We start from the raw sequence: 24,454 nt of genomic DNA on the forward strand, positions 1-24,454 counted from the left end.
GCATCTCCGATCGATTGTCTGTTTGTCAGGATATTTGAGAGAGAAATGTACCCATCTGAGAAAAACTGACCTGCTCCCTAATACAGCAAAGAAAGGTTTGTCACTTTCTCATTGTGTATTGATTAAGCAGACAAAGAGACTATTTAGAGAAAATTACACAGGGCAATGTGGGTGGAGAGAGCAGAGATAAAGGCGAAGGAACATGAAGGAAAAAAATGACATAAGACAGACTTCTACAGTCAAAGCTAATGAGATACAGAACTGTCAATTAGGCTTGAAAGTTATATAATCTGTTAACAAAAGACTTATTGTCATATATTCTATGTGGGAATTTAATAAACGTCTCGGTCATACAGAACTGTAGTCTTCAGACCTAACTGATGTTGCCATCCCCTAAGACGATTAAGACCTTTTTATATATATAAATACATACACACACACACACACACACAATGTTATAGACTAACTTGTTGTGTCATCAGGGTCATGATAAAGGCCACAAAGTCTGGCAGTAGTCTGAAAGACTTAAGCTGCAGACGTCCGTACGGCAGGTTGTTGGTTTAATATCAATGTCTGTCTCTGGTTTAACAAAACATCACAGAGTGTTTGCTTAAAATGTAGGTGAGTTCATCAAGCCTTGAATATCCGAGAGTTATAAAAAGTAGTTTTCTCTAAGGCTCCAGTGACAGCCTCTCAGCCAGCCCGGTCCTCTGCAGCTTAGAACCTCTCCCTGATTATGCAAAGCAGTCGCTGCCTGCTCAGGACACCTCGAAGCCACTCCGGGAGGTAAAGAGGCTTTTCTTTTTTTCCGAGGGAGAGAGAACACAGAGAGAAAATGATGAATGTCAGGGCTTTTTAAGCTGTCTTTTCTTCTTATGCCCGTAGAAACATCTTATGGCCTTAACTCTGTTTCTGTAAGATGTGGCAGCTGGTCGTGACTCCGCGGATAGATACTGTATGGTTATGAGTCGGCTAATTTGGGAAAGGGTAGATTTAGGATCAGCGTGGGTGACCATGCATGACAGCTTTGTCTGAGTCACTCCGGAGTATACAGTGGGTTGTATCTGATACGCATTATATGAAAAGTTTAGACTGTAGAACACTCTTTACTTCCACAGTGAACTCAACACTTGAGTGCTTTAGATTGAAAAAAAAAAATTGCCTTTCAAGAAATAGTTTAACATTCTTTCTGAAACGGTATACTGTGAAAAATCATCTCGAAATAACATCCTTCAACATAACCACATCTTCTCTGTTTCTCCAGCATATGCATGAGGCTGTCGAGCTGAAGCAGCAGCTGCAGATAGAGCATGAGCAAGCCTTGGTGGCCCTTCACACCAAGCAGAAGGAGATTAATCAACTGCAAAAGGTATGGCCCTCATGGTTAACGGCAAAAGTACAAAAGATGTATTTTTCATATACTTTCGGCATAATGCGACTTTGTAATTGCTTTTGTGAGAAGACCAGTGACGAACTGAAGCTCCGTGTTCAGTAGTTGATGCGTCAGGAGTCACTTTGTGCTGAATCACTGTCATTGAATCGCTGCTACTGTATCAGAAAATATAAAGACCTCAGAAACCTGTCAAATAAAGGAGAAATCAGCAGATTTCGCCCGAAATGCCGTTTCAGCTTACAACACTTTTCATATTGTTTGATCGTGTGATGAAGAGCACTTTCCTAAAAATGTTTCCTTTCTCGTTGTTGTTAAATTTAAACACCTTGTGAACATCTTTCAGTGTGCAGACTTCTTTTTTCTAGACCTCGTATTCTGTCTGGTGTCTTGTTAATATTGGGATACATTCTCTGCTAAGATGCTGATTAGATAGAACTGCAATCATCACATGAGACACATAGATTTAAGTTACAAGTGCTTTTGATACGCCTGAAACTCAAATGTCTAAGATGTTTAATCACCCTGATGTTCAGCAATGTGGAGCCTACATTTAAATGAACAAGCATGTAGCTTTAAATAATGAATTTGTTGTGCATTTGTCCCGTTGCAGCATTATTTACAGTGAATTGTTTACACACCATACAAAGATAAAACAAAAAGCTAAAAAGCTAGTGACTGATATGTAAATCTACTTAATACCTGCTTGATTAGACCATGCAAGCTGTTTTATGCCTGAAAACAGGTGAATAGTGACCGCCTCCTTAGAAATCTGTCAGGTTTTTCAGTCAGTTGTCTGCATGTACAATCTTATGGTCTTGTATTTAAGTAATTGAGGAGAAGGCATCTCCTCAATTACCAGTGCATGATCAACCAGTGTAGTGGGTTGACAGCATGTCAGCTGTGTGCTTTCTATTCTTCCTCATGGACCGTGATCACAGTGTCAGCTGCCACTGGGAGTCTCTGTGTTCACTGCAAGCAAGGTTTCACGCTGACCACCAGCATGAGGAAGAAGAGCACCTGTTAGGTACAGCGTTCCCTCACTGTTACCTTTCTGAAATATGGTTTAGATCTGTTTTAAGCAGATGAAATGAGACAACAACAACAACAACAAAAAGCCAGATGTTTCACATATTAGGCTGACGTGGAACAAAGAGTACAACATATGAACACTCAAACAAATGCATTTAGTTTTAGTGTAAAAATGAAAATGCTTCAGAAATCCCATTCTGTGAAAAATTTCACTGGCTGTTTACACCACTGCTAAGAATTTAGTGTTTGTTAAGGCCTGCATCCCTTTAACATTGCTGTCAAGCTTTGTCTTATTTTTTTAGGATTTGTTTTTAGCTTCTTTTTCTTTCTTTTTTCTTTTTTTAACATTTCCTTGATTTTAGAGAGATTTCTAGCCAACAACCGTCAACTTAGTAGTTTTAAGATGCAACATTTTCAGTTAAGGAGCACTACACCTATCAGCAATGCACGATCATGATGATGATGATGATGTAGAGGTGTCTAAAATCTAAAGTTTTCTTTGATGTAGAGCTTAGTTTAAGCTATACCTGGTAAAGGTGCACCCAGCCTGTGAAGAGCCTATGAAGATGAGTGAGAACATGTTTTCAACATGTGTGGCCATTGCATGTGTAGGGTCTTCTATGTGAACCATGGTGAGTATTAACCAAAAAAATCTTCATTGGTTCTCAATTTCAGTGAGATGAGTATTGTTTGTCAGGGTGCTGGCCGAGGCTCTCTACTCTGAAACAGGTGCTTCTGGCATAAATTATGGTTTCAAATTTGAAATCCACCAACGGTAAACTGGCCTCTTCCTACCTCGAAGTAGTTGTGCACTAATACTGCAATACAGTGTAGGTTATTCAATACCGGACAGCAGTTTGTGACTCACACCCCTGAGAATCTAAAACAATCCGAGGCTCAGCTTCTGTGTTTGCAGCTATATTCCTATGTTGTTCTTTGTCTTCCGGTAGGTGTTCTGTACTTTTGCTGTGAAACGTATTTCCTCCAAAACTTTACCAGTAGTCGCAGATTCCCATTAATCCTGCAACCAGGCTGACCTTGAATACGAAGTGTCCCTATGATCAAATCACTGACCTGCTGTGTTTCATCAGCCTCTAAGAAGCTTGTCACTGCCTCATCTACTCAAAAATAATTTTCTCATTTCACTCTAAATCCTTTTGTCATGACAATAGGGTGCAGACTCCTTTTGAGTGTAGTTCAAGTCAGGTCATGTTATTATCCACGTGAAGCTCTTTTATAGGATTTTACTGAGCAAGCAGTCTGAGTTCGGCTGAGAGAAACATCAAGAGTTTGGTCGGAGAAATGGAAGCTTCACTGTCCATGAGATACTTCTCTTCTTGCAAATCCTCTGAATCAATTGCTAGTCTCTGTCACATGACGGTTTCTCGACATTAATGGGCGAACGCACACTTCAGCAGGAAGAAAAACACAGCCCCGCTGTTTGTCGGGTCAAACACAGACACGAGCCCCTGATTCCACAGTCCTGTGCTCAGGAGGCTTTTACACATTGACAAATGTCAGTTTTTCTTTTTGGTTCCTTTTACTTTAATTTCATGTTGCTTTTATATATTTATCTGCACTGATAAATATATATTATTGTTTTGCATTTCACATTTCCTCTTTGCAGCGATTGCGAGGACATTTATTAGTGCTCGGTTCGATCTTCATTATGTTTTTTTCTTTTAATTTCTCTTCTTTCTTTACTTTTCCCTCCCCTTTTTTGTGTCTAAACAGAACAATAAGGACAAAATGTTTCAGGTATTTACTTTCCATCCTGATTAGTTTCATTTTCAGCAAATCATTACAACTTTCAAAACCTTATTTTGTGCAAATTGAGAAAAACAAATTGAAAATCCATTTGTGCACTAAATGCTAATGAGTACTACACTCACTATACACCTCATCCATCTTCCTTGACTTCCTCTGATATATTTATGATATGACATATTTAAAGTCTATACTGTAAGTGTTATAATCCTCTTAACTACTTGCAGTACTTAGGCTTCCTTATCAGAGTGTAACAGTGTTATGTATCAGCAGCTGCAGCAGTGCAGAGGACTGCAGTGGTTCCAATGTAACGTGCAGCTAAATTCTGAAAGATGTCTCTCTCGGGATCCTTTTCTAATTGGTTCATCTTTTGTTCAGCATTAATAGATGAAACGTTGGCGGTTCTTCAGAGAATTCATATCTGAACATTACATGTGATGAAGTACACTCCATGCTGTGTCTGTATTTTCCCCTCATGTTTCACTCTTTATCATTTGTGCTCTCTCTCTTCTCTCTCTCTCTCTCTCTCTCTCTCTCTCTCTCTCTCTCTCTCTCTCGCTGTGTGTTTTCCTAGTTCCTCTCAGCCATTACACCCCCCCCTCTGCTTTCTTTGTTTTTCTTCAAAGGTCAAGGTTCGTGACCTGGAGCAGAGATGCAGGTTACAGAGTGAACACTTCCACCTGCTGTCCAACGAGCTGCTGAATTTCCGTTTGCGATCAGATACCGTGGACATCCTTCAAATTAATCCTGCCTCCACATCCCTGATCCCTCACTCATCAGAGAAGAAAGTCTCACAAGTTAGTGTTGGATTTGAAGCCCAGACAAAGACAGGTGGGTCAGGGCTCCCAACTCATAGCCAAACTTCACATGTGCACTAACATTTTGAGACGCCATGTTTTGAAAAGGAAGAAAATTCAATACCGCTACGATTTTGAAAACTTCCTTTTCAGACAGTGTTACAGAAGTACATTGCCAAATCTGTGGAGTGAATGTTACTTCGACTAGCAGTGTTCAATGGTCCACTACCATCGAGATCCACCCATTCTAAAAAAAAACAAGGGCTGCACTCTCCATAAAAGCATTCACCAAATTAGGTGCGATCAAAAGGCCTCTGATCAGGATAAAATGAGTCTCACGTAACAGCTGGATCAGCTCACTCCTGAACAGATGTGGACATCATTAATGGCAGCACTACTTATTCATGATCAATATCTATCCTAATTGATCATAGACCTGATGTATGACACGAGTGTGGTTTAACACATTAGTATTCTAACGACACATAGTGCAACCTGCACAGCCAGCAGATAGAGCCATATCAATGATGTAGATTTATACAGTCTGGCACAGACCAGAGGTCTTTGAAGTGCTGGAAATCCTGTTTTATCTTTCTCTTCACTTGAAACAGAGGGTGCACTCACTGATGCTTTCGGGCTAATGCATAATATTACTCACTCGCAAACCACAAGAATCCACTGATACTGTGGTCCCATGTTGTTGACTGAATCTAATTTCCTCAAGGAATTCAGCTGTTCACACTGTTAGACTGCAGTTTTCTATTTTGAGTTGACCCCCCCCCCCCCTCCCCTCCGTCACACACACGCGCACAATCATGAGCGCACTCACACACACGCACACACAAAGGACCTCAGTGGTATTTAAGGACAAATGCATTGCAGATGTGAGGTGTTGATCGGTGTGGAATAGCCTTTGCCATGAAGAGTGTTTGCTGCACACTCGCTTTAACAGGAGATCAATAACTGTACAGTGAGCAGCAAATGGGTGCAGAAGGAATGACAGTTGCTCTTTATTTGCTATGGAAATCAATGTCTCCCAGGCGATGAGAGCGCGGCACACACGCCTATACTGATCTCCCAGTTCTCGCCCTGCACACCACAGACTGGAGACAGAAAAAGACCAGAACCGCCGTTTGTCAAATCCAGCACCGTGACAACGGACCGCCCCAGCAATCCTCGACAGCGGACCCCATCAGAGGTGGGTCGGATGCATTGATGTGACCACCATCACATCACTGCTTGTGTAATTTATCAAGTCTTTTTAATGGTTTTAAGTGTGTCATGTATACCGTATGCAAAGTTAATGGCTTGCTTTGCTCAATCTCAGATAGAATCTCAATTATGAATAGTATGCATATAGTAAATAACATTGATGTTGACAATCTATAGATGGAGGATGAGGCCAGCCCATCACCCAGGTCCAAGGCTCGCTACACAGGCCAGGTCCGCCTTTGCACTGCCCGATACAGGTGAAGGAGATCAGCTTCGGGAATCTGTTGATTTTATTGAACATCATCTTTTTGACTTAACTAACTGTTTCTTTATTAAAGAAATGTAATAAATAAATAAAAAATAATGTCATAAAACTTAAAAAAGGTAACTCCTCCTTCCAGTTATAACCCTTACGATGGACCAAACGAGCACCCAGAAGCAGAACTCCCCCTGGTGGCCGGGAAGTATCTGTACGTGTATGGAAACATGGACGATGACGGCTTCTATCAAGGTGAGAAGTGAAACAAGGCTCAGAGATAATATGGACAATAATTATTCAAATGTTTCTTTTTTTAATAAAATAGCACTTTGTTGCTTTTCAAGTCCGTGGTTCGAGTCCCTGCCTGCTGCTGTCGTGGAGCATGCGTGACAGTCACAACAAGCGTGTGCATCACCTCATATTGATTATCTTACAATGACACCTACTTACAATGAATCCTTTTAACAATTGTGCTGTACATTGTGTGTGTGTGTATATATATATATATATATATATATATATATATATATATATATATATATATATATATATATATATATATATATATATATTATATACATGCATTGATGACATATTTTGTTCCCTTACTTGTCACTCTACAGTATATCGTGTTGGCTTTGTCCTCATTGGACATGACATGACATCATGATCAAACCTTAATGTAAAAAGACTATAATGCTGACGCAGTCATCACTGGAAACACTGCTGGTCTTCTTAGGTTTCATGACGTTCGCAGCATTTGTCACCCTCATACTGGTTATTTTAACCTTGTGACGTGGACTCCTCTTTGTCAGTGTAGTCAAACTGTGTTCGGCTCAAGTTGTCATGGTTTTCATAGAGGTATCAAATAGTTTTACAGTTTTCTTGAGATGACGGTGCTGTTGTTGCGCTGCCTATTGCTCTCAACGCTCACTATTAAACCTTTCTTAAAGCAATTTAAAATCCTGGTAACATTTAACCTGTTACTTTACAGTGAGTCATTTACCCACGAGATGATTACTTTCGTTTGCCTACACCTGTACGTACGCATGCTCTGTGTCAGTGTCACCAAGAACACATCCTGTACACTTTTTGTAACTGGTGATTGGAGTGATTCTCTGTCTAATCCCTTTAGAATTATGAATGCTTCTCCATCAGAGGCAATCCTAATCCCCCTGACTAGCAATCCTGCCGACAGCACAGCCCGCTACCGACACAGTTGTACTCAGCTGTAGTGATTCATTAGCTGTGGGCGGTGAAATTGCATGGCATCGTGGAGGAGCCTTGTATTTACCACGCAGCAGGGAGACTCGTGCCTCAGACCAAGCTGTTGTCAAGATGGGACCTTGGTCCCTTTTAGCTTGATGACTAATCCAGCAGGGCTCAGTTTAATCATCAGCACACACAAACAAAACACACAGACACACACAGATGGTCTTAAGGTCTCCAAGGCCTCTGTGGAGAAAGGGATTGAAGATGATAGGGAACTTTTTTTTTGAAGACAAACCTCTTCCCTTTGGAAGTGCAAGTCCAAGCAGTTTTTTTCTGCATTGACCGCAGCATCTACATGCTCAGGGGTGTTTCTGGAAATGTTCAAAAACCGTGATTTGAAGTTCATGTTCAGTTGTGTGTTTACTGAAGAGAGTACAAAAGATAGCATCCAAGCAGCAGTTAATCTTACATCTTAGGGAATAGCACATACTGAATGTTTACATATCTCCCACCTCTCACTCACTGACTCATTGCCACCGCACAGGGAAAATAGATCTCACTGTTATCGAAGTGTGTTCAAGTTACAGCTTTCCTCGTGTTGTTTTCTCGTCAGGAGCCATTAGTGAGCTTAATTTTAACATGTGGAGCGACCGTCTCGCTTCCCGATAGCGACGAGACAAGGGTAGCGATGTTAACCTGAAAGAATAATGCACTTTGTTGAGTTATTCATGTCCTACTACTTCCAATGTATGTCTTCCTGTGTCTCAGGGGAGCTGCTCGACGGTCAGCGAGGACTTGTTCCCTCCAACTTCGTGGAGTTTGTCCAAGACAAGGAAAAACTAGCGATTGAGGCGGGGGAAGGAGGAGACGACCTGGGTCCTCATATGCCCCTGGCCTTGATGGCAGTGGATGGAGGCTCCTCCCAGGACGGCCTCCTGAGCTCCACCAACGCCTTGGTTCCCTGTAGCAATGGGACAGGTGGGCCCCCGGACCCCGAGGACCTGGCTGAAGACGTCGTGCCTTATCCCCGAAAGATCAACTTGATCAAGCAGCTGGCACGGAGCGTCATCGTGGCCTGGGAGTCTCCACTAGTGCCTTTGGGCTGGGGGAACATCTCTGGCTACAACGTGTTGGTAGACGGGGAGCTTCGCGCCAGCACTATGTACGGCGGCCGGACCAAGTGTCTGCTGGAGAAGCTGGACCTGGACGGCTGTGTCCACCGCGTGTCGGTGCAGAGCGCCACGGACCGCGGCCTGTCCGACGAGCTGCGCTGCACCTTGCTGGTCGGGGCCAACGTGGTGGTCGCGCCGTGCGGGCTGCGGGTGGACGACATCCAGCGCGACACCGCCGAGCTCTCCTGGTTGCCCAGCAACAGTAACTATGGTCACACCGTGTTCTTGGACGGCGCGGAGCACGCCGCGGTAAAGCCGGGGCGGTACAGGCTGCGCTTCGTCAACCTGAAGCCCCTGACGGTTTACAAAGTGACGGTGGTGGCACAGCCGCACCAGGTGCCATGGCAACTGCCGCTGGAGCAGAGAGAGAGGAAAGAAGCCGGCGTGGAGTTCTGCACTCAGGCTGCAGGTCAGCAACGCTCCTCACGACTCACGGAGATGCACATCAATAATGTATTGCTTTTTAAAGAAAACACGCTTTGAGCAATCTCGGAGACAGATGGAGATGACAGCTGCTGTGTTTATGTCAGTTAACTGTAATGCAGCTCAGATGTGTGACATCATGCCATATTGCACTGTGCGGTTAGCAGAGAGTACATCAATGCCTTACCTTGCCGTTGTTGTGTATTGTATTTTGTCTAGGTCCAACACCATATTGTGGAACAGGTCAGAATGAAACATCAGTCCTGGGTTTCCCCAAATCATTTCTTCTACTGCTAACCAATGGGCAGAGAGGACATGATCTGATACTTTTGGAAGAGGCTTATGGTCATGGAACTGAGAATAATTATGACATATTGTTCAAATAAGAGATTTGGGCAAAATAACTTAACTCATCGCCAAACAATGTTGTCATTTCCATATGTATTTAAATTTAAATACATTAAACATACAGAGAAATACTTTCTTTTTGGCAACCAAATTCACCAAATTTGCCCAAGTTTACTCACTGCTAAGTATATCACTGATTAGAGAGCAGCCATGCATCACACGATATGATCAGTTATTATTCTGATGAGTCATTTCCTCTGCCTATAGCCTGGCCTGTAGTAACCAGCATTATATAAAGCAGTGCCTCTCCACTGCTCCCTGAAATGACCATTTTGTATGAGTGTGCATTTGCCTCTGCTTGACTGCAGTTGTGCATGTTTTATCCAGTGATCCAGGAGAGTGGAAGACAAAGAATGAGCTGTAGTCTCTCTGGATTGTGTCCTGCATGCAGAGACAACAGCGCTTCTCTCAGGAGGCCCAGAGGCCCGCATTGTTTTACTTTACCTTCATTGTTTCTCCTCACATAAAAGAGCAGTATGAGCACTAGGACACAGGAATACACACATACGTGTTCATATTTGATTTTGCATAAATACTGAGGGAGAAAATAAGATTTCATTTCATTTTGGAGTATCGTACGTTAGACAATATTTTAGTAATATTAATAATTAGCAAGTATCTGCATGAACTGTGCATAGCTACCACATGAAAATAAAGTGTAATTCTTTCAAAAGTATAAATAGGAGAAGTGAAATTATAAATTGACCCAGTTTATTGTGTCTTGAATCCTCACAACCCCCCATCATCATGTCTGTGCATGGTTGTGTATGCACCAATTTGTGCATTTGATGAATGCTTCATACCCTTTCCTCTTGCTTATGGATTAGTGTTAATAGAACAGTAAATAATTGCACAACTTTTACACTTTCTTTTCCTCTCCTACCAGGCCCTCCCCAGCCTCCCCTGGATGTACAGGTGCTCTGTGGGCAGGCTCCGGGGGTCCTACAGGTCCGCTGGAAGCCCCCCCTCCTCTCTCCCACAGGCACATCTAATGGGGCAAATGTAGTTGGTTACGCAGTCTGCACAAAAGGACAGAGGGTGAGTTAGCAAGTGTTACCCACATAGACTATATTCTCTGTTAAAAGGCATGCCGAGGAGCTCATCTTGGGTGAAAAGATTGATAATAAAAACAGGGAAAATAAATGACTTTGTACAGTAGCATGAATAGTACCGAGGGACCCGTTTGTGGAGAATTCCCAAGCATATGGAAACCATATTTCAAAGGTCTACACATATACAGTAAAACACTGATTGGGTTGTTTTAATCATATTTAATCCAGTTGAAACAAGAGACCATGCATCACAGATGGGGCGGTAATGGAATCGGATGTTGAGTTAAGCATTATGTCATCAGTGGCCTGAGCGCACGCAGCAGTGCCATCTACTTGTGATTCATGTTCAGAGCAAGCCTCTCAATCTGGGCCCAGTGAACATCTTGGAAAAGGTCTCTCACTCCCTCTGGTGACTGCCAAAGTAAATCAACATGCTATGCTGAAACTTTGTCGGCGTGTTGTTTCCCGCCTCGTTATGTGCTCCACATAAGATATCAAAACATATATAAATTGTAAAGGAGTTTTTCTCAGAACAAATAGAATATGAACCTTTTTGTATCTAAGTTTTGGAGTTTTGCCAGAAAAGAAAAAAAAAGTTGTTTCACTTGTTAAAAATGATCTGTTCATCATTTATTTTCTTTTTTTTAAAATCCAGATAGCGGAAGTTTTGTTTCCAATGGCAGACTATGTTACCGTCGAGCTGACAAGGATTCAGTGCCTGGAGGCCAGGGAAGTCATCGTGAGGACGCTGTCAGTGCAGGGAGAATCCCAGGACTCCCTCGTCGCCGTCATTCCAAACAACCTCCTCGTGCCTCTACCTGCAATCCCCCTGCCACCGCCAATGCACCCCCACGCAGGCCCCCCTCCACACCCCCATGCTCAGCCCCACCTTCAATCCCCTCACCTTCCTCACGCCCCACAACAACTTTGTGCTCCACCCCAGGCGCACGGACAGCCACCCCCACCGCATCCTCCTCACCCTCAACCTCATCCCAGACTTCCCCACCCGGGTGGACCCCCGCAACCTCTGCACCGACCCCCACATCCTCAGCCCCAACCCCAGCCACAGCCCCAGCCCATACACCTTCAGCCTCGCCATCCACACCAAGGTCCCAGGCCACAGCACCAACTGCCTCTGCTACCCCACCCCCATCACCACCCTATACCTCAGAGACCAGTATGTGCCAGAGACCTGGATGCCAAAGAGCACGCCGCCCACCACGGGGGGGCTTTTCCACCTGGCCAGCCTGGCTGGGACCCAAATCGCTCTCCCACTTCCCAGCCTCCTGTGCCCATGCAAGGTCACACCCTTGAGGCTCCGCCCACAGCCAATCCACGTTCCCCGTCCCCCCAGAGGATTCTTCCTCAGCCCAGAGGAACGCTCATCCCGGACACTGTGGCCAAAGCCATCGCCCGAGAAGCAGCGCAGAGGGTGGCAGCAGAAAGTGGCAAGGTTTGATGAAGATGGAAATGCTAAATCCTTTCACATACATGGAATTAGTCAAGAAGAAAAAAACACACACCTGTAAATTAGCTTCAGATAAATAGAATAGAGCGATCTGTTGATTGTGTACAAAAGACTATTTGGCTTTCCACGACTGTCAGTACTATTACACCACAGAGTAAGAGCGTGTTGAATTGTGAAACGCGTAACGATCAAGGAGCACTGGTGTGCCCTGTCTCCGTTACTTACGTACCGCACTTTCCATGCCTATTTTCAGGCGGACAGGAGGCCGGTCAGATATGGAGAGCAGGGCCGTTCATTTCACCAGCATCATTCTGATGAGGAAGAGGAAGATGAAGAAGGGTTCGCACGCGGCCGTCGGAGAGGACCCTCAGTAGATGAGTTCCTCAGAGGCTCTGAGCTTGGGAGGCCGGTAAGAACAGCGGTACATTTTTTACCCTTACTTTGTCCCAATGTGTTTTTCAATGGACAACCTCCTATGTGTGGGTATGTTTGGACGTGTGTGTGTGTGTGTGTGTGTGTGTGTGTGTGCATGCATGTCTGGGTGGTTGCATGCATACACTCCTACGCCGTGTTCCTGTGTGTGTTCACATGCGTGTGTTTGCCCATCCATGTGTGTTTGGTGTGTGCATGTACGTATGAATGTATGTGGACTTAAACAATTGCGTCTATGTGTTTGTTTGTGTGTGCGTGTGTGTGTGTGTGTGTGTGTGTGTGTGTGTGCGCGTGTGCGTGTGTGTGTATGTGTATGACTGCCAAAAGCCTCACTGTAGTCACAATGAAGATTATCACAGCGAAAGCAGCCGGGGCTCTGACCTGTCTGACATCATGGAAGAGGATGAGGAGGAGCTGTACTCTGAGATGCAGCTGGAAGAGGGACGTCGACGCAACTCGCACAACACACCCAAGGTGCAGTTCTTTGCACTTATTCTAAACCCAAAAGTCATAACCACCCAAATTTATTATTATTAAGTGAACTGCACGGGCACAGATACTTCAATTGAGACTGCTGCCTTGACATGCATTGAATAGGTGTTGTTAGTGTGTGTGCTGAGTTTAGTTCAAATTTCTTAAAAACAGATAAAGAAACTGGGTTTCAGCACTATGGAGAGAAACAGACAGAGACAAACTGGGTTTTAATGCTTTCAGACAGCATTGCCATTCACCAGTAAAGAGAAATAGTCCTGAAGCAACGTCTTCAGAGTTTGACTCTCAAATCTGGCCCAATGTTTGGGATACTAGTCAGCAAAATTGGCTATATCGCTAACATTTTCCTCTCATCAAAACTGTAATCCCCTCCCTTTCGCTATGAGATTGCACACGGTAGATAGAAGCAGCCTGTGGCGTGTAGAACTGGTTATTAGTCGGATGGGACGTGACGGGGAGCTGCAGCTACTGCAGCCTGCTGCCACAAATTTCCAAATACAGAACACTGACGCCGCGAGGCTGCGGTCTGAGAGCAACAGAGAGAAAGAAGCGGGGTTTGAATGTTTCAGCTTCATGGAGAGACACGTAGATACACTGGGTGTGAATGTGTTCAGCACCTTGGAGAGAGACACAGGGAGAGACTGGGTGTGAACAGTTTAGCGTTGTATACAGTCATATACAAGTGCTTTTCTGATGTCTTTGACACAATTATTTTTTCCTTACACATATTTGAAATCAGTAGTTTGTTTAAATCGGTATTTGCACAATATCGGAATGTTGAAATTTCCCTTGGGCTTGTGTGTGTCTGAGTGCGTGTCTATGCGTCTGTGTTTCAGTGTGCCTGCCCGTGAGTGCTGCATGATTTTGTTTACATACAAATTGTACGAGTACGTCGACGTGCGTTTTTCCTTCACACCCTGTTTGCGAGTCACGTGTCTGTGAGCGGCTCGTGAATGTTTCATGTTTGCGAATGTTTTCTGTGCTTTTCTTTGCGTTTTCAGAACAACTCTCCTGCTGGAGGCCGTCATGACCGGGAGACAGGCAGAAGAAACCACCAGCCTCAGAGAAGACCTCTAATGGTCCCCTCCATTGGTCAGTATGGGGGGTGGTCGTTTATTTGATCATTTGTGTGTGTTTTTTTACGCTTTAGAACAGACATGTTTGTTGCTCTGTTAAAACCATCATGAGCTTCTCTGGGTCTCCAGATCACCTCTGTGTCTATGAACCATGCTCATGCCCTTCACTACCTGAACATCTTGCAGTGCATTATTATGCCACAAACTGACACTTTTCTTAAATTGCCCTGCACAGTCGCACTACACACTGATGTGCTAATCTACTCTGATAAACTCTGACAATTATAATGGTTTTGCCATAGTCATTTTCTTGTGTGTATTTGTTTTCACCATGTGTCTAAGCAATAAGACTCTTTAGGTGGCAACGCAAATCTTCAGTTAACCTTTTGGGAACGGAATGTTGAGCTTTGCATTGTAACCCCCATCACCCTCTAATTGGTGTTTCCTGTAGAGGTAACCTTTGAGAATAGCAGTGAGGCAAACCCCATCACCGAGGATGTTTACTATGGCAGAGTAGCTCGGCACAGGACGTGGTCTTCCCGCAGGCACATGGGCGGCACCAGGTCACCCCATGGTATGTGCCTGCAGTCCTGTTTCTACCACCACAGCATGGCGACCAAAATGCCACCAGCAACTGGCAAACAGCAAGAAGTAGCTGTGGACACCTGCAAGTGCCTGCTTCTCCGTCTCAAATAATACTAGATATTATTATGCTTACAGTTGAACAGCATGACTGCACTGCACTGAAATGGTGGACCCGCTGGCGAGCCATACCCGGGGTCCAGGATGAACCTTCCCACAGTTGCAGATGATAAATGATTGATTGACTGCTCAGAGAATGCCACACTCACTGCACTGAACTCTAGATGCCTGCTAAACCCCTCCCCCTCGTGGTACAACCACACGTACTACGACACGTTCAATGAGAGCATTCATGCATGACATGTAGAAGAAATATCAGTGGCGGACATTAAATGATGGCGTCACGTTCACTGCTTTCTTGTTTTCTTAAGACGTTACTTGTTTCTTGAGTTTGAAATATCAGCAGTTGGAAATGCAGTTGTCTTTTGGTCGTGCCTCATAAACACAATGACCAAACCTTCTGTAAGTTGGGATATGCTCAGCCAGGAGCAGTGCATTTCACATCATGCTTGTATTTCCAAGCACTAAAATAAAGCTTTGGCCTAACGGTATCACACGTTGCTAGCAAATTCAAATAAATTACTTCCACAACAACTCTGCCATTTTTGCTTTAGACCTCTTGCTGCTACAAGGGTTGGCAATGTGTAGGAAGTTTTGGATTTTTGCTTTAGATCTTAAGATTTCACGTAACAAAATAGACACATGGAGTTGTTTGTCTTTAGGTGCATTGTTTTATTTCGGCTTCTTGTAGCATGCATGTCAGAGTCTTGTGTGTTTCTTGTGTTGTGTCATGTCCATGAATCACGTTCTGTGTATTGCACCATGTTTTGTATTGCTCCTCGTCTGTCTCTCACTGCATATTCAAATGTAAAAAAAATAGACGTGTGTGTGTGTGTGTGTGTGTGTGCGTGTGTGTGCGTGTGCGTGCGTGTGTGCTTCAGTAAGTTATTTAAATAGTTGACTGACCACTTGGTTTTATTCCTGCATGCTGACAGGCAGAATTATGGCAAGACAGGAAATTAAAATCGGTCACGCAATTCAGCAAATCAATGAGACATATTGAGACAAAAAAATCTTCTCATTGATTTCTTTTGCTCAGTCTATAAGTGGTATTTACTGTATGAGACAGTTAGTCTCACAGTAAATGACTTTACATGTTTGCAGCTGAGCCCTGAAATCTGTGACCAAACATTACAAATACAGGCTCATATTTTACAGAAGACAAACATACAAACTATGTTTGCAAATATGAAATATCTCCACAAAGAAACAACGCCTCTTTCAAAGTTCCACATGAATAGTGTTTCTAGTGGCGCAGGATGATGGAATGTGTTTGTCCTCAATGTGTTTAAGATGGCTCCAGGGACCGGGACCGCCGCTCTCCCACATACTACGATGAGTCCGAGCCTGAGGAGTCCTTCCGGATCTTTGTGGCCCTCTTTGACTACGATCCTCTGTCCATGTCCCCCAACCCAGATGCAGCTGATGAGGAGCTGCCCTTCAAGGAGGGGCAGATCATTAGGGTGGGAGTTTATGTGTATTTATTTGTCATACGGTGCTAATTGTTTGCTGTATTTTGGCCATGAAACCCCAAAATTATAATCATAAAATAATGGGGGTCATGAATAGTGTGTACTAGCTGCAGAAAGTATGTTCAGTTAAAGTATAGTTATTTCAGACAGACTTCATCATTCACTATTGTTTGTTTTTCCAATATGCGTGTGTACAGACTAGCTGTCAGTAAATTACTTCTCTGAAATCAGACCTGCTTGGGTCTTGAATGTTTGTTTGTCCTATTTTACAGTAAAAGAAACACGTGTACATTTTATAGCAGCTGACGAAATTTTCGGTCAGTAGAGCATCATAGTCATAACAAAACTGTATCATTTATAATTTACAAATTCATGAAAAAGGAAAGACCATTAAATTTAACCATGAATTAACTATTTTCATTTGAAAACGAAATATATTTATCTTTTATGTGTAATCCTACTTAAACTCGAGCATATCTAAAAAAAAAAAAAAGAACGTCAAGTGTTGGCTTGACTGTGCCCCAATCACCATAACAGAAGTGCGATACAGGTTTTGGAGATCTAAACATCGCTCGCTTACTCTCTTCTCTGACAGGTGTACGGTGATAAAGACACAGATGGCTTTTACAGAGGAGAAGTGAGGGGCAGGATGGGGCTCATCCCCTGTAACATGGTGTCAGAGATCAGAGCGGAGGACGAGGAGACCATGGACCAGCTCATCAAACAGGGCTTCCTGCCTCTAAGTACCCCTGTGGACAGATTAGGTACTACAATGTACAGATAATCACTGTTACCCACCGTCACTGGGGTGGCAAAGTTTAAATGTGAATGAAAAGACAAGTTGAAATACTTTCTGTTCAAATACATCCGTTATTGCTTTCAGAGCAGCACAGAAGAGGCCTGCGGCGAGACCAGGCCTCGAGGAGAATGGTGGCTCTGTACGACTACGACCCCCGAGAGAGCTCCCCTAATGTCGACGTCGAGGTATTAGTGCTCAGGACTCATTACTGAACACACGTATCTACTGATCCAAGGAAGTAGCAGACCGTGACCCCACATAAAGAGATATAACAGATTAAGTCATAGCTGACTTCACCTGGATCGCATTCCTTGTACAGTATATCCCTTTCTGTATCTCTGTCTTCTGATAGGCCGAGATGACCTTCTGTGCTGGTGACATCATGGCTGTGTTTGGAGATATTGATGAAGACGGATTCTATTATGTGAGTGCCGTTTGGCTACGTTTGCTTTTGTTACACTTAAAACTTTAGATGTTTTGTTTGTCACTTTGAGTTTTAGATTTGTATTAATTTGCTGGTGTACAAATTTAAAGACAAATCAGAAGATTGGGAGGTAGGATGAATATGCAAATAAATAGCTTCTAATTACTCATTACTGTCGACAGGGCGAGATCAATGGCCACCGCGGTCTGGTTCCCTCTAACTTCCTGGAAGAAGTGCCTGATGACGTGGAGGTGTATCTGACCGATACTCCGTCCCACTACCCCCAGGAAGAGCCTGCCAACCGGCCCCCTGCCAATTCTGCCTCCACCGTCTCAGAGGGCAAACGGGTACACCATCATCGCCGCTCTCAGCGCTAGGCCCTGTGTTCATCCATCCTCCGTCCTCTCTCTTGATTTCCGTCTCTCGCTTCCTCCACTTGCCGTCTGTGTGCTGTTCATTGTGTGTGTTTGTCCATGTGGTGACAGTGGTGACTCTATACAAACTAACAACTCCCCCTCCTCCCCCCGCCCTCCTCTGTCCTCCCACCCCGCCCTCCACCCTTTGGAAAAGGGGACAAAAATCCAGTGTTAACACCTTTCTGAGTCTCAGAGAAAGGAAGAAGCAAAGCCTGACATGGACAGAGAGAGGATAGACTGTGGGAGCTCCGCGGGTGATTTATGCATGTAGCACTGGTTAAGGAGGACTTGAAAAAGGCTCAACTCATTCCTCACACAACATAATTTGGTACCTCTTTGCACTGAAACACAAAATCAAAATGGGGATATTGTGTAAAATAATAAGTGCTTTATTAACACATAACAACGGCTACCCAAGGACACTGAAATCAATTATTTGAGCAAAAACTTTTAAGATGAAAAAGAGAGAGAAGCATGCCTTTTTCATACTTGATACATTTTATAATACCTTTCTTGATTCGACTGCTGTATTTCCTTAAAGAGGCTTTGTTTCTTTATGTATATTGCACACACATCAAATCTATTTTTCAGCCCTGTGGACAGTGGATACGCCATGTTTGCTCTGCGCTCGAGAGACAAAACTAATCGCAGCACTGATACATCCATACTGTATTGTTACAATGGAACAATAAAAGAGAAAAATTGGATATTAAAAACATTCTTTCTTTTGCACTCTGTGTTCGGTGTGTTGGTGTTGTTGTTGACGCTGTTGTTGTTGTTTTCAGTTTTCATAGTGGTGTGGGTTTTTTAAGGCGACGGTGACTTTGCTGCCACATCTGATTTCTTTTTTGTTTTTCCTCACCCGCTTGGCAAAACAAAACAAACAAACAGAAGAAGATTGTTCATTTCACACCATAAATGGCTCTGTCTGCCTTGTACAGTAAGTCGGCAACTTGAGATACCAAACTCGCGGCTCTAATGCACACAGCTTGTGGTCACAGCAGAAGGCTCTTTTGTTTCTCACAGTGATGGGATCAGTTTTTCTTGCTTTGAGTGTTCCCGAAATGTTCTGGTACAATTTCAAATATATACATGTTCATTTTGCAATGTTAAAATGTTCGTAATATTGGCCTCACAATATTGATTATCATCCTTTTTGTCACCCAAAAGCCATATATCATGATACATTACTGACAATTTGGACCAGAGTCTGAGAAATTTAGACTCTTTGAAACAAAAAATCCATGATTTCAAAATGCAGACTGTCCTCTCTCTTAATAATGATGCTTAAAAACGCATCACTGTGTATCCAGCTGCTGCATTAGTTGAGAAGCCTGGTATCTACAGTTGTGTCCCTAAGTGTTGTTCTGTATATGACTGTACTGTATGTTCCCTACTGATGGCCCACTGATGCTGGACTTCTGCAGCTCTGTGTTGTGCTGATGTTGTGCTCAACATTTGATGGCTTCCTCCTAAGTGTTTTTTCTACATATGTACTGTGTGTGTGTGTGTGTGTGTGTGTGTGTGTGTGTGTGTTTAATTTCACAAAGTAATTATGAAACTATAATTCATAGATGGATGGATGACTTTATTAATCCCAAGAAATTATGGTAGTGAGAGAGCAGCCACATAAGAATTACCAAACAACATAGAGATGGATATTGCATAACATAAACAGGAATAACAAAAATATATGCGCAATAATAATAATATGAATAAATACAGAGTATATATGTTTAGAATGAGAATATTCTGTACGTGGGTAGTAAAGTCAGAATATGCAGATTGTAATATACTCTTCTGTTTTTTTTTTCCAGCTTTGTACTAACAGTAAAAAATAGTAGAAAATCTTTTTCACTTCATCAAAATGGATAGACATGGGATACATGTTCCATTTGACATGTTAAGAGAGAAGGAAATAAGTTATTTTTGTGACTTAACCTTCCATCAAAACAAATTTAAAAGAAAGACTTTTGAGATGTTCTGCTCGACAACAAGAAAGGCCAAAGACATAACCTTGCTGGAGGTAAATACAACAAAATAATAGAATTATTGGTTGAAACCAGTCAGACATGTTCCTCAACAAGTACCGTCAGGCAAGAAACAAGCAAGTATGACATTGGGTCCGTGGGTAATTTGATCATTATGTGCCCAGTGAGAGCAGGTTTTAGACACGCAGGGAACTCCTAGAGCTGTACATGACATGTTGATGACGACCTCACAGATTCAGGCCTCGTCTGCAGTGTGTGAGTGTTGCTTCTTTTGTAATACGCTGCCCCATGCCTCCATTCCTCCCCATCGCTTCTCTCCTCAGGTGACCACAGAAACCACCGACGCGGTCGACAACGACGCCACACCTGTTCGAGCACCGTCCCCGATAGTTCGGCCCCTCCTCCCAGGCACCATGAGGCCCCTCAGCCCGATGAGGGGCCCCCACATCCCGGTGGAGCCCCGGGACCCCCGGGACCAAGATCTGGCAAACAAGAAGAAGAAAGGACTACTTTCCAAGGGCAAGAAGCTCCTGAAGAGACTCTCCCCTGTGAAATAAGAGAAGAAAAAAAACAAACAGCATACATGTACAATACGTGCACAGGCTCTGTATATTGCATCCACACAATCAACTCTGATCCAACAACACGTGACAGAGAGGATGTGAGCTTCGTCTCTCGGACTGTGTGAGCCTATTTTAATATAACCAGTGATATTCATGTACGGTGACGGATACATATTAACTAAATGATGTATAGTGCAGTGCCAAAATCAAGAGAGAGGTCACCTGCGGACACAAAATCATATTACTGTGATGTATTTTAAATCAACTGATAATTTAAGAAAAAGAAGAAGAACAAAACTAGGATTTTCATGACACGTCCTTTATCATTAGTCAAAGAAACGATACAATTGTTTCAAGCAGGGTAGCTGTGAAAACCAAGCATCCGGGTACATCTATGTTTCTAACGGGCTTTTTTCTCAGCAAAAAACAACAAGATCAACTTTGCGGAGTATTGATGTCACAGCGAGGAAACCGAGACCACAGTCCTCTTAAGAACATCTCAAATAGACTACACTGTTATCAAGGCATTCTGTGAAGTAATGCTGGCTGCTAACTCAAAGCCTTTATTCAGTGCAATATCATGAAGAGGCGGTAGCATATGTGGGGAGAAAAGAAACATTTCCACTTGTACCTGTGATTTCATCAGAGTGGAGTTCTTCTGTGATGAAAGGAATACAAAATAAAATAAGAATAGCAAATTGGCAACAGGGCATTAACTTCAGAGGCGAGCTTAGCTGTCTCAGTGGCCTTTATGAGAACAATATGAGCCTGACATTCCTCAGTTGATTTACAGCAGGCTTTTTTGTTTCATGACGGGTCGCTTGTGCGTTGTCATTTTTGGAACAATTAAATAAGAGCAGAAATGTTTGTTGTCCTTGCTGTCAAACTGTCATGAAACGCCTAGTTCAAGACCACATTTTGTGTCTGTCTTCCTATTGCACAAAGGTGGGTGTTTTGATTGGTAAAAAAAAAACATGTTGTGTGTGCTTGTGTGTGCGCGTGAGTATGTGAGGCAGTGTGTGACGCGTTCATGTTTTGCACCTTTCACGTTTGTCGTTCACTTATGTTTTTGTTTTCTGAAGGAGAGGCCATGTAGCTCTTGGTCCTGTGATTAAGTGATGTGCTGCTACCTCCATGGCCTGTGCACCGCTCAGTTGTGTTGTCTCACGTTGATTCTAGAGGGCCACGGTAAATCCTCGGAGAAATCCCAAATCAAAATGTCAAGGTGTGCGTTGTTCACTGGGTCTGTGGAGAAAAATCACTAACGTGTTTAATATGTCCTTTCATGCTCTACGTGACTTGTACTTACAGTACATAAGGACTATACCATAACAAGTTAACATGTTCTACAACTTACATATATATATATATATATATATATATATATATATATATATATATATATGTATATATATATATATATATATATATATATATATATATATATATAAAAGGGAGCTTGGTACAGAACCAACTTTTACTTTATTCCTATGATCTTGAATAATTACACAATTTATGTGCTCATGAGCATATGGACACAGACTGCCAACACTAATCAGTAATGTCACTGTTACGTTGTTGCTCCATTTGGTTTGTTGACTCACTGACTGTTTCATATATTGCAATCAAGTCTTCAGAATCAAACACACCTATTTGCATAATGCCACTCAAAGATTTGCAACAGAAGATGTGATCGGATCAGTGAGAACTAGATGATATCCTGCAGGCTGGCCGTCTATTAAGTCAGTTTCTCATTCATTGTCAATCTCCAAACTGTGTCTTTATCACAACATAGATGGTGCTGCGTTGAGTGAGAAAAATACTGAGTCATGTGTTTTTATGTGATCATTGATTTTTTTAATGACAGTATTTCACTTTGTACTTGTTTTGAAGCAATTTAATTCCATCTTGGAAATGTTGTTTTGCCATTTTTCTCATATAGGTAGAATTGGAAAACCTGTAGTTTAGAGAGCAAATCTAATTCTAAAATGCAACCAAAGTAAAAAAGTAAAAAGTGGATCGGTGAAAAGTCCAACTGCAATGCTAAACTTCCATCTCACTGATCCCATAAAGACACAGCAAATAATAGAAATGTATTTATCCGGTGGCCCGAACACAACTCAACCTCACTGTCCTACCTCAGCTTTTGACTCTGCAGGAGACAGTCATCATGTGTGTTAATTATATGAGATTATAGAAATAACTTGGAATAGTAAAAGGAATACTGTACCAACATTGCGTGTGCTGTAAAGGTGACTCTAGTGCTCAAGAACTCAATTTCTAACTGGGGGGATAGTACGTCTCATAGCTTTAATGATGAAAACACTTGCTTTGTTTAGTTCTGAACATCCATCCTGTTCTGTTTATCACTAGCTGTCCCCTGTTTCAACTTGCACTGAAGGATTCTCTCTCCTTGGTATTTGTTAATATTATTGATTCAATGCAATGACAAGAGAGTGTTTGCCAAAATGGAATGTAAGAAAAGTTCGGCTGGTAATAGGTTTACATGATTTTGGTTCCAAAGCTATTCATGTTGAGTTTCTTCATTCACAAAGTCACAACGTTGAATACCTGTACCATGGTGTCCCAGTACCAAATCTTTCACCTGTCAATGGGTGTAGTTCTTTTGTACTTTTGATCCATTTGTAGATCATTTATAAATGTTTCTGTTTGTTTTCACGACGGCTTTTTTGTTCGTGCTCTGAGATTCCTTCCACCTGTAACCGACTGCGAGCATTCTCCATAGTGTCCTTTGAAATCAGATGTATCGGTCCACCGTATGTGCTTGCTTTGTGAATCAAGGTTTTAAAAAACAAGAAAACAAGAAAAAGAGAACTCATTGGACAGTATTTATGGTGATCATTATGTATGGGTGTGCATGTGAAAAAATACAACTTTTATAACCAAATTAAATTTGATATTTTTTAGGAATTTTTTGTTTGCATCAATTTGTGTAAAAGGATTCTCACTGAGGGGATGGGGGGGGGGGGGGGGGGTCAGGTGTTGCATTTAATACAGCATATGATTTGATTAATATTAAGAAAGCATCCATTTGATAACTTCCGCTGTCATTTTCTGTATCATTGGTGAAGAAGTCAGTGTTCTCAGTTTGGTCGCTGCGTGTCCGCATTCACACCAGAAAATAAATCAAGGTTTTTTTTATATGACTTCCCAAAGTTTGACATTACCATGATAATGATTCCAGCGATATAATACATTCTTAAAAAAAAATGTTGGAAGTGAGTTAAATATACAAAGATGTCCAATCCTATTTTCATATCCTGGACTGAAGGACCTGACTGATGGCTGGTTTGAATTTGGGCTATCTTTAGTCATCGCAGTGTCACATAAATTAATGAGAGATGACATTCAAAAAAAAAAAAAGAATGTAAATGTATGCAGGCAAGACATGTAGCATCTGACATTAGCACCAAGTTTAGCACCTGGGTTTATATGTCGGGATCAATATCAGACAGCGTGTCATGGCTTGTTTTTATGGCTGTAACAAACAAAGCTCCTCATAGTCTTCCTCTCAGTGGAGGTAAAGCGCTTGTCAATAGAATCTGTGTCCTAATCAGTGTAGTCAAATGTATTCTCGGGGATTCTCTCTGGACAGAATATCGGTTGATATGTCACGTCCACTGTGGGTCTGATTTAATCATTATCTCCAGGTTGTAATCGGCTGCAACAAGTGGTTGCTTGGAGAGAAAATTTCCCAACTCAGCCCCACGCTCATTAATGAACATCAATAAGAGGATGACAGCTATCTTTTGTTCAGTTATCAGTTTGATCCAGACAGGACAAATTCTAATGATTTGATGAAATGATTCATGCAACATGTATTCCTGAATTACATTTTGGATCTGAATTCCGTCTTCTCTCTTTCATCAGTCTG

At 42.5% G+C, this 24,454-nt stretch overlaps 1 protein-coding gene across 10 annotated transcripts in view; it reads left to right on the forward strand.

Moving 5' to 3' along the window:
- Positions 1-21,930, forward strand: part of rimbp2a (RIMS binding protein 2a) — a 55,023-nt gene extending 33,093 nt beyond the window's left edge. For 4 of the 10 annotated variants that reach the window (XM_068573961.1, XM_068573962.1, XM_068573956.1 and 1 more), the window contains 19 exons: positions 1,265-1,369; positions 4,816-5,020; positions 6,027-6,184; positions 6,376-6,455; positions 6,600-6,709; positions 8,438-9,250; positions 9,484-9,507; positions 10,559-10,710; positions 11,380-12,177; positions 12,446-12,613; positions 12,952-13,098; positions 14,118-14,208; positions 14,644-14,766; positions 16,188-16,357; positions 16,962-17,130; positions 17,250-17,350; positions 17,518-17,589; positions 17,772-17,936; positions 20,320-21,930. In XM_068573961.1, coding sequence (XP_068430062.1) covers positions 1,265-1,369; positions 4,816-5,020; positions 6,027-6,184; positions 6,376-6,455; positions 6,600-6,709; positions 8,438-9,250; positions 9,484-9,507; positions 10,559-10,710; positions 11,380-12,177; positions 12,446-12,613; positions 12,952-13,098; positions 14,118-14,208; positions 14,644-14,766; positions 16,188-16,357; positions 16,962-17,130; positions 17,250-17,350; positions 17,518-17,589; positions 17,772-17,936; positions 20,320-20,553 — 3,885 coding nt within the window. In that variant the 3' untranslated portion in view covers positions 20,554-21,930. The remainder of the gene's footprint in view (positions 1-1,264; positions 1,370-4,815; positions 5,021-6,026; positions 6,185-6,375; positions 6,456-6,599; positions 6,710-8,437; positions 9,251-9,483; positions 9,508-10,558; positions 10,711-11,379; positions 12,178-12,445; positions 12,614-12,951; positions 13,099-14,117; positions 14,209-14,643; positions 14,767-16,187; positions 16,358-16,961; positions 17,131-17,249; positions 17,351-17,517; positions 17,590-17,771; positions 17,937-20,319) is intronic. The other 6 variants (XM_068573957.1, XM_068573963.1, XM_068573964.1 and 3 more) reach the window with 6 other exon arrangements.
- The last annotated feature ends 2,524 nt before the right edge of the window (positions 21,931-24,454 follow it).

The sequence above is a fragment of the Clinocottus analis genome, unplaced genomic scaffold, assembly GCF_023055335.1.
Source record: "Clinocottus analis isolate CAN_PGR_092001 unplaced genomic scaffold, fCliAna1.0.p SCAF_13, whole genome shotgun sequence".
NCBI lineage: Eukaryota > Metazoa > Chordata > Actinopteri > Perciformes > Cottidae > Clinocottus > Clinocottus analis.